General features: G+C 28.4%; 1 protein-coding gene across 1 annotated transcript; it reads left to right on the top strand.

The window, feature by feature from the left end:
* The first annotated feature begins 6,491 nt into the window (after positions 1–6,491).
* Positions 6,492–8,418, top strand: LOC109001913 (zinc finger CCCH domain-containing protein 20-like). Its single transcript, XM_018979416.2, has 2 exons — positions 6,492–7,848; positions 7,950–8,418. Exons 1-2 carry the CDS (start codon positions 6,679–6,681, stop codon positions 7,965–7,967), a joined length of 1,188 nt encoding a protein of 395 aa, XP_018834961.1. The 5' UTR covers positions 6,492–6,678; the 3' UTR covers positions 7,968–8,418.
* The last annotated feature ends 3,126 nt before the right edge of the window (positions 8,419–11,544 follow it).

Below are 11,544 nucleotides of genomic sequence, written 5' to 3'. Positions count from 1 at the left end.
ATAGAAAACCCCATTTCTGATAATATTATATACAATTATGTACAAATATCACATATTTATTTTTAAAAAATATAAAATTTATTATTAAAAAATTAATTTTTTTATATAAATTTTTTATTTATTCATATTTTTTTAAAAAAACGTGCAATGTTTGAATATTCTATGATTATAAATATTATTTCTTTTACATATAATAAAATTGAGATTTTCTAAACTTTTTACTAATTTAGAATGTGTGAGATGAAATGAGACACATAGAATTTATTAAATATTTAATAAGAATTTATTCGAGCAAGTGTGAATATTGTGAGATCTATTCTATTTACCGACATCTTTCACAGTCCAAAGTCTTAAAATTCGGTCAACATTTCTAAAATTATCTTGCTGAAAGTGATTTTGAGCTGATTTTCGTCTGTTTGGTCATGATGGTGCAATTTTTTCCCATATTTTTTAAGTATTAAAAAATGATTTTGATGTATAACAAAAGATAAGAATCCAGAGAGTAGCGGATAAGATCACTATCTCCCATAATTTAATTCCTACATCTAATAAACTACTTATTAACCTTAAAATACTTTATATTATACTATATAGTAATCAAAATATCAAGATTGAGTACTAATATTTATTAAACTGGTCCACTGAAAAATAAATTAACATTTTAATTAAGGTCTAACTATAGCACTCCATTAATTATTGTTATACTTACCATCTGAAGTCATACGACCACATGAGAATCTTGGCTTAAAAAAATACAAAACAAGAAAAAAAAAAAAAAAACATTTCAAAATCATGTGTTTGTGTTTTTTAATGCAGCCTAGCTAGAGTATCTCCTTATCCAGAATTGCCAAGTGTAGCAGCAGTTAGGCAGCAAAAGGACGACAAGTTTTGGCAGGGCTTTTGAATCTTGATGCTTCTGCACGGCCTCCCGACGACACTCCTTACCCTTTTGCACATGGCCGGCTGGCCTCTCTAATTACACACTAAATTAAATAATTAATAAAAATTATATTCATCAATATTTTTATATCACATATTATTTTATTTTATTTATTACTAAATGTGTAATGTTTGCATGAACGATGAGTAGATCAATTCTTTTAGTTTTTTAGGAGTATCGACAATCGTTTAGTCTAAATTTTGACTAAAATTTAAAGTTTAACCTTGGAAATTGTTAATCTACATTAGGTTAGCCGTTTTAAAATTAAAATAATAATATAATATTATATATTTTAATAATTTTTTTAACTTTTTTTTTATATTTTATAAATACACTGTATATATTAATTAATAATTTAATTTTTATTATCTAAACAAATTATTTAACAGGAGAATAAAAGAAGAGAGAGAATATTTTTTTAGTTGGTGAATAGTAACTCATCAAATATGACTTATTTTTCATTTATTATAGCTCATAATCTGACTTGAAGTAATTTGACTAGTCCAATATAATTGATTTTAAAAAAATTTAATTAAAATTTAGACTTAACTGATATTTTGTTAATCCAATTCTGATGCTCTAATAAGAATAAAATAAAAAAATAAAAAATAAAATAAATATAATGTTTAGTATAAGAATGAATAGAATGTCTCTAAGATCAAACTCCACCATTTATGGCCTTTCAACATATTAATCATGTTCTTCATTTAAGTCTGTGATTTGACAATATCCTAATCTGCTTAGCCACATTAAATATTCTTTACTGAAATCAGTGGTTACGAACTAATTACGGGCTGGTCACGAGTTTATTGATCGAGGACTCAGTTGTTTTCAATTCAATCCACTTAAAATGAAATAAAGAGCATCATCTGTTTAATAAAAAAAATGTGAAATATTTTAGAAATTATTATTTGATTAGTAAAAAATTAATTCTGTGAAATATTTAATTTTTTAATGCTAAATTAATTAATATTATCAATTTTAAATAAAATATAGAGAATCTTATTCTCTTTTCAAATAGTGTAATATCCTTACAACAATAATAATATAGATATAATTATTATTTTTACTCTCCATTAATTAATTTAAAAGATATGATTTTTTATTTGTTATTCATGTCATCAAACCAAGAAAATTATATATGGTTTGTATCTAAGATCAGTACTAAGGATGTATATTAATTAAACGGGTAAATATATCCTCAAATCAAAGGATTTAGATCTTTGCTCTTAAATTTAAATAGGCTTGAGTATTTCAAATAGCTTTTTTCTCCCCCTAAAATGGACCCATATATTCACTCAACTCATATTATATGCAGCTGACCCGCAACAAGCCATGGGAATCTCTAGGTTCAAGTTCCTTAACGGGGTGTGTTTAGATGATAAGCTCAATTCAGTTAAATTTAATTCTTTATGAATAGTAATGAATTGAATAGTAGAGAAAATTATGTAAAATTTTTCTGAACTGAGTTTTAAATATGTTTAGATGTTAATATGAGTTTAATATTTTTTATGATAAGTTGAAAAAAATTATAAATTTTACGTATAAAAAAATTTTAAATTGAGATGAATTTAATAATTAAATATTAAATATTAAATTTAATTTAAAATTAAATTGAATTAAATTCATGTACGTAGTAGCTGTTCATGAGTTGTTTGACATTTTTGGATTGTAAACAACTTTGATACATGGAACTTCAAACATCGTATAAACTAAAACTAGTATTACAATTTAAAGAAGCAGAAGAAAGGAGCAAGTTCCAAAAGTTTGCTGAAAGATCATTTTCAACGCTGTTTGATGATGATGGGGTAAATGGTTGATATGTCTTTCTTGATTAGACGTTTAGTCAGAACCCACAGCTCCAATCCTAGGTGTCATTACACCTAAACAAACCCTTTCCTATATGGAGATATTTGTTGCTATTATCTTTGTTTTCGAAATTTCGGCTCACAGTATTTAGGTCAATTATTTTTTTGAATAATTTAGTTATTAATTAGGACAAAAATTCACTTTTAGCCTAGTTTATTTTTACAGATAAGATAAAATAATTAAAATTAAAATTTAAGAATTTTAAAAAATATTATTAAAATATATATTTAATATTTTTTGGCATTAAAAATGTAGAATTTTTTATTTAATTTTGTGTGAGAATTTAAAAAAATTATAATAATTAAATAAGTTGAGTTGAGATGAATTGTGAAAACAAACGAGACCTATTGGTTTGATGAGTAAGATGAGATGAAGATTTTGTAAATAGTAATAAGTTAGTTTAAATTGAGTATTTTTTAAGTTTTAGGAAAGGAGAAATGAGAGAGAAAATTGAATAAAAAATATTATAAAATTAAAATATTGTAACAATCTAGTTTTATAATGTTATTTTTATTTGGAGATTTGAAAAAGTTGGTATTATTTTTTTATTTTTTATTTAAAAGTTTGAAAAAGTTGTAACGATAAAATGAGATCAGATAAAAATTTTGTGTCTCATCTAAGACTCCAAATAAGCCCTTATAATTAAACAAAGTTTTTTCAGATTTTTTAAGAAAATATTTTTTTTAACACGACATATAAAAATGAATCTTATAATATTTATTTTTAGTTGTATAAATATTTTAGATAGTATTAAATAAATAATAAATATCTTAAGACCTATTATATATATATTTCTATTATATTTCAAGTTTATAAATTCAAACAAAAACATGAGAGGAGAGGAGAGACTCATCCTAAAAGTAACCTTCAACCATAGTTATTTATTTAAAAGTCATCTCAAGATCATTATTATTTTATTTCTTCTTTTATTGTTCATGGATTCGATTCTATATTTAAGTGGGATGGTTGTTTAAAAATATAAGGTCAGTGGAATGGTTCCTTTGCTTTTCCAACTAAAACAGGACAGGGTAAGTTTAGATGATAAGGTGGTGTGGTAAAATGACTAATGACAAGATAGCAAGGTGTTGGATTATATATCTGTAACGAAGATTAGACATCATGCAATGTGATAAAGAGAGATGTCACACTCATATATGCTGTTCGTTTTAAATATCTATGGCATTAAAATATTACAATTTAGGTTGAAGATGATCACCATGAATGTTACATGCTATTTTATTTAGCATTCTTTTTTATTGTTTATTTTACCTAATAAAACGTTAAAAACCTCAATCTATTTAAGATTTGATGGTTAAAACTTTGTATAAAGAGGTAGAGCTTCTCATCTATTTGCATACGGAGAGTCATTTGTCCGTATCATCTTAATCAACTCTATCCCATCATCTATTTCTTATTTCAGCTAATCTCGAGAAATTAATACACTTTTTACTCATAAGATACTAAATATTTTTTTATTTTACACCTCAAATTATTAGAATCTTCGAATTGTATTCTAAATTATTTATATGGGTCCTTATAATTAACGATCCAAAACCTATCTAAAACATTCTTCTTAATTTTCCTCACTTTTTTTTGGAAGAAAAAAGCTTAATCTAACATCAATAGCCTCCATTGACCAATCTTCACACACACACACATATCTATCAAAAGGAAGATGAGTGTGAGTCTTTCGACTAGTGCATTCTAAAAATGTTATTATATTCAGGCAATTCTCTCCTTATTTGGTCAAGAAATATAGAATAGGTCGTGAGATTAATTTACTGGTGTAGAGTCTAGAGATAAATTGGGACTAGTTTATTAAGAGCATTCTCAATTGTTTTTTCATACTATTATTTAAAATACATTATAAAAACTCACTTTTTATATTTTAGATACTAATTCTTATAATATATCATATATCAGTTTATCTATTTTTTTTTTCATATTATTTAAATATTATATTTTTTAATATTTTGTGAGAGAAAAAGTATAAGAAAAAATTATTGTGGGAGAAAAAAATACAAGAAAAGAGAGAGAATAAATAAAAAATGTTTATATTTATGCACAGTCCAGCTACATCTAGCGGCAACACTATGGGAAAATTGAAAATATATATGAACTGTATCATCCGTTCGATGCACTTTTAGACAACTTTCCTTCACTTTAGAGGGAAAAAAAAATGGGTTTTACAAAACCCATTGAGGATACTCTTAGGCCCAATCTATTATCCACTGTACATTTATTTTTGCTTTTTTATGCGGTGATATCTGGGGCTATCCATCTTCCCTCTCTCTCTTTCTTTCTTCTTCTCTATTTTTTTTTTAATGTAAAAAAAATTATAAACTATTTGTGTAATTATTTGTTTAGAAAAAAGAAAAATAATATTTATAATCAAATTTGTAAGTTTCGTTCACTTTTTAAAATAAATGAATAAATCTAAAATAAATATGAAAAAAATTATATTTCTAATGATAGATTCTAATTTTTTTTTAAACTTGTACGTCGAAAAACCAACTATATCTAACATTATTAAGGACAAATAATGTCATTGTTTTATATTCACAATTATTTCAAGGTTAATGTTCTTTTTTAAAAAAAAAAAAAATAGTTTTTTTGAAATAATAAAATACAAGCATAATTATTTTGCGATCTATTTTATAACTAATCAATCTGATACGGCCAAATCAAAATAACTAAAATTACTAAAGTTTGAGATTTTTTATTTGTTTTTAAATTTCTACATATTTATTTTTTATTTTATGAATGATTATAAAATATTTTTTTAAACAAAATTGCATACAGGACAAACTATAGATAGGGGAATTAAAAAGAGTTTGTGCAAGCCGACTGTAAAGTTTCGTTTGGATATTGAGTTCAATTAATTTTAGTTAAATTTTTTATGAATAATAATAAGTTAAATATTAAAAAAAATTATGTAGAATTCATTTAAATTAAATTTAAAATATATTTGAATATTAAGATGAATTTAATATTTTTTTATGAAAAATTAAAAAAAATTATAGATCTCATATATAAAGATGTTTTAAGTTAAAAAAAGTTCTGAGTTTCACGTACAAGAAGGTTTTGAGTTGAGATAAATTTAATAATTTGAGAGTTGAGTGTTTAGATATTAGACTCACCTTAAAATTAAACTGAATCAATTGAGTTCTAGAACTAAACACAGCCTTGTCTGAAATGAATCCAGCATAAGGGGAGAGAGAATTCAAAAAAAAAAAAAAAAAGGATTTGTGTAACTTTCAAATAGACAAATTATATACAAACATTTGTTAAAAAGTAGAGCTCACCTAAAATATATATAAAAAAATTATTCCAGTGAAATTCATTATTTTATAAAGAGATTATAAGTGTCTATTTAAGGTTAAGTTATGCTACATAAAAATTTCACACCTTCTTATATATTACTAAAAAATATGTAATTTTATTTTATATTTTAATTTAATATAAAATATGAAAATAAAAAAATAAAATTATATATTTTTAAGTGATATATAAGATATGAAGTTTATGTCTAAAATTTTTCTTTAAGATTTATAATTAACATTACTTACAAAGAAAAAAAATACAAAATACAAAAGTGTGTCCATAATCAGAATGGCAGATGGACAACATGAAAGCCGCTGTCAAAGCATTACGCTGACAGGCCAGTAACTAAAAATTCACCCAATATTTTAATTTTTAACGGCAGTGGAAAATCTAGAGCTCGTAGGTTTTGAACCCAACCACGGTTAAACATTTACTTGACCACGGTTAAGCCCACTCATTTCACTTTTCAGCAGTTTATAAACGACCGGACCATGCCGGTGATTCTGTAAACAAATCCCATCTTCTGAACCCAGAGAAAAGAAAAAATGATGCTCGGTGAGACACACCGACACAATCAAGCGATTCACGTCCCTCCTTGGCAACTCCAAGACAATCCGACGGCCGATGCTTGCCCCCCGTTCTCCTTATCTCCCCTCTCCGTCACCTCCGAAGGCAATGGCAATGGAAACGGCGGCGACTATTCACCCTACTATCTCCAAGAAGCCCTGACGGCGCTCCAGTGCTACTTGCCCTCCAACGGAGCCGACATCGAGTCGGACTCCGAAATCCTTGGCCGAGAGTCTGATGCTCCGGTTGACGCGTACTCCTGCGACCATTTCCGCATGTTCGAGTTCAAGGTGAGGCGGTGCGCACGTGGCAGGTCACATGACTGGACAGAGTGCCCATATGCCCACCCGGGAGAGAAGGCCCGCCGGAGGGATCCGAGGAAGTATCACTATTCTGGTACGGCCTGTCCTGATTTCCGAAAGGGAAACTGTAAGAAAGGTGAGGCGTGCGAGTTCGCGCATGGCGTGTTCGAGTGCTGGCTCCACCCGGCTCGCTATCGTACGCAGCCATGCAAGGACGGGACCGGTTGTCGGAGGAGGGTCTGTTTCTTTGCTCACACCCCGGAGCAACTCAGGGTTTTGCCTCAGCAGAGTCCCAGGAGTGCGGCCAGCAACTCGGTCGAGTCCTATGATGGGTCGCCTCTGAGACAGGCTATAGAGGCATCTTGTGCAAAAACCCGGACGTTTCTGTCCTCCCCTCCGTCCATTTCTCCACCAGGAACTCCTCCAGCGGACTCTCCACCTATGTCGCCCATGACCCAGCCGTTGAGTCGGTCCCTTGGCTCGAACTCGATCAACGAAATGGTGGCGTCACTGCGGAATTTACAGCTTGGGAAGATGAAGTCTTTTCCATCTTCTCGGAATGTTCCAATGGGGTCTCCCGTTTTCGGGTCTCCCAGAGGGTCTATTCTCCGACCCGGTTTCTGTAGCATGCCAACGACCCCGACCCAGGCCCCGACTCGTCCAGGAATCGGATACCTTGATTTCTTGGACCAGGGTTGGGAGGAGGAGCCGGCGATGGAGAGGGTCGAGTCCGGGAGGGATCTAAGGGCTAAGATGTTTGAGAAACTGAGTAAGGAGAACTCACTGGAGAGGGTTGACCCGGGTCCGTCAAGTAATGCTCCGGACTTGGGTTGGGTTTCGGAGCTGGTAAAGTACTGAGGCAAAACTGGGTTATTTTCTCTGATGATTGATTATATTTTGGGTTGGTTAATTTGGGTGGCCTTTATTTTGTTCCTTCTCTCTCACAGACTGTGAATAGAATCTGAAGCAAGGGAGTGACGAGGAAGATGACTCAGAAGATGATGATTTTGGAAGCAAACAAGTTGAAGAAGATTCTGTACTGTAAATTTGTTGTTCTTTTTTTTTAAAATATATATATATATAAATATTATCAGATGGTATGGGAGATGGTATTGGTGATGAGTAGAATCTCTTTTTTGAGAGAATTTTCTGAGAAGTTCAGATTGTTAAACAAGCAAGCAAGGAAGAAAAAGTAAATGGTGAAACTTTTGTTTTATTTTTTTTTGTTTTATAAGGGTAGGGGAGGAGTGGGTAATCATTCCCGTTTTCTTTTCTATTGAACATTATTGCTATGTTTATTATTACCATCCCCACTTACTGATCTTTTCTTTTGAAATATCACATTGTATAAATTTCTTGGCATTGTAATGCTCTTTATCCAAATGAAATTATTACTGTATTGTATATTTTACTTTTCTTTATCAAGTTCTCTATTCTTTTCACCTTCTCTCTCTCTGATTTGTAGGTGTTTCGATTGATGAGAATAGAGATGTGAAAATTGGATCCCTAATTTTAAAGAGAGAAATATATTGTGCATCAATGTTAGGCTGTGTTTGGTTGGAAGTTTATCTCAATCTATCTCAGGAAATCTTTTAGGGAATTTTATCATGATAGTGTTTGAGTTTATCTCTCGATTTAATGATGAGTTAAGATAAATTGAAATGAATTATAAATAATAGTGAAATTTATGAGTTAAAATTTATAAATAATAATAAATAATAATGAGATGAATTGATATAGATTGTGAATATAAATGAGGTAAAGGGATTTAGATGTTTACGAAATTTTATGTTTACTCCCAATTTCTCATCATATTTGTTTTTTGTAGACTTAGAAATTTACTTGTTATAAGTAGGAATCCACGATCTTATCGGTTTAGGAATGGCATTTTAAGGATGAAATGATGTTTGATAATTATAATTAATAGAGTAGTGTTATATTCACAAAGAGATTATATATAAGTAATCTTATAAATTGACGTGATTTATTAGATCTGTTTTATAATAAAAATAATTTTATAATTTAATAAATAGTCATTAAATTACATTTATTTATGAGATTATTTTTTTATATGATTAGAAAATTTTTTTATTTAATAACAAAAGTTGATTGCTCTACATTTATTTTTATTGTTGTTTTTCTATATATAGATGTAAAAGAATGAATGAAATGGGGAATGGATTTACTCCTACTGCTACTACTTTTGATACTAAAAATGGATTCCTATTTTCAGTTAAAAGAGTGATGCTAGCGCAGTGAATGCTGGCGTGTCGTTAGGTAAAATTATCTTTTTATTTTTTAAAAATATGAAAAATCAATACATTAATCTTTTTTTATTTTTATAAATTAAATAAATATATAATCGGTTAAAATGAAAGGTATATTAATATTTTATTTTTATTTTTATTATATATATATTTATAAAATTTCTTTAATTAATTTTGTGTGGGGGTAGGGGAAGTTGCCGGTGACACTCAAAAGCAAAGGTAATTTTGGACAGTCAACTTGAAAATGGATGTCGTTATTTGAGGGGACACTCGGATATGATAGGATTAGGTATTAAAGACCTGACCTTTGCTTCTCACATTTCTTCAATTTTTCTTTCCTCACCTATAAAAGTCTTTCCTTCCCTTTGGATGTGTCTGGAAAATTTGAGCCCCTTCATTCCCCCACATCTCTCTCTCTCTCTCTCTCTCTCTCTCTCTCAATTTTAATTTTTATATATCCTAACTTTTTAGAAAAGAAACTCTTTAATTTACGTAACATAGGATAAGAAAATTATTGAAATGTAGTCGGACAATCAAAAAAAAAAAAAAAAAATTTGTAGGTACAAGATTCAAATAGACAAATCTTATATAAGTTATTTATATAAAAAAAATGAGTCTTATTAATAAAATATATATATATATATATATTTTTTATCAAATGTTTGTACAATATTTATCTATTTAAGACTTATACAAATCATTTCAAAATGATATAACGTTTGGACGGTGGGTTCGACTGCTTTTCCTAGTTTACAAGGTAAAAAAAAGATGCTTGCCAACTTCCTCAATCTTGGTATAGGATTGTCATTTTTTTTTTAATTTTTTATCAGGTGGTATATATTTCATCAATTTTTCACTTTTTCCTTTAAAACATAAATGATATTCAAGATATCATATTTTTAACACCAATATGATTTCTAGCATTACTCATATATAATTAACTATATGAAAGGAATCTCATTTAGGAATGATAATTGTATTATCTAATCATTATAATTTTTTTAAATTTTAATCTAAAATATAATAAATAATTTAATTTTTTCAAAATTTAAAATAAAAATAATATTATAACAATATTTTATTTAACTTCTAACTTTTATCTCAACTCAATTTAGTTTAATATCCAAACACAATCTTAGAATGTTGATATATAATGTAGTTCATACAAAAATATTTTTCTTCATTCTATATGTTATAATAATTAGAAATACTGAATGAATGACATTTTTAAGCGGTTATTATTTAAGTAATTGATATATGAATCTATTTAAATATCTCACATTAACAAATATGATTGAGGTCAATATCATTTGGATCAATTGACAACACTTCGATTTTTTACTAAGAGCATCAATGATCGAATCTCGCTCTCCATGAATTAAAAAAAAAAAAATATGATTAAGGATGATAAGATGTAGTATGAAAACTACATTGTTCTAATAATTCAAAGCCTCAATTCTATATTCGCGGAGCCGAAAATCATGGCAAAACCCACTGGAAATAAGCCTGAAAAAGGGTAATTGTCCCAAATTATATGTTATATGGGACAATATGCATTATTTGATTACGACTTATTTGACTTTAAGTTCTTAAAGGGGAGACCTAAAACGGTTGGTTTATCGTTTGGCCCGTTGGGAGAGGTATCAAAAGTCTTGGTAAATGTACGTCATGGCTAATCTCAATGAAATTTGACTACAATTCCTCACCACAAGTGCAAAATAAGTTAAGTCAAATGTTCCAAATATGTTTTGAAAAATGTTATTTGTATTTAAGAAAAATTTATAAAAAACTTACTTCACCACGTGCTAGTTATTGATATGTTGGAAATTATGAAATTTAAAATTTGAATTTAAAAACAAAACTGATAAAATGAGTCTTGTAAGTAAAAATATAAATAAAAATTGTAAATATATGTAGTACTACTTAATATGTGACTAATTATTATCTAATTAAATAACACTCTAGGATGATAGATATAAACATTAGTAGGAGAAAGATTTTCTGAATTAAGAGCAAGTTTTAATTTTAATAAGAGATGATAGCTATAGAGACTAGGAGAATTATGGGGATAAGAGTATATAAGAGTCAAGAGATATTGATATAGACATTAGGAGAATTCTGGGGACAAGAGTATAAGAGTCAAGAGATATTGCAAGTTTTAATAATCTTTTAAAGTTTTTGAATGAGTTGTAAGGTTTAAAGTGGAAAACTTAGGAAAAAACTACAATTACCGACGGAACATCTGGATGATGGATTCTGACTGACGTGGCTGTAG

Source organism: Juglans regia, chromosome 10, assembly GCF_001411555.2.
Source record: "Juglans regia cultivar Chandler chromosome 10, Walnut 2.0, whole genome shotgun sequence".
Lineage (NCBI taxonomy): Eukaryota > Viridiplantae > Streptophyta > Magnoliopsida > Fagales > Juglandaceae > Juglans > Juglans regia.
This window is presented reverse-complemented; position numbering and strand designations above follow the sequence as displayed.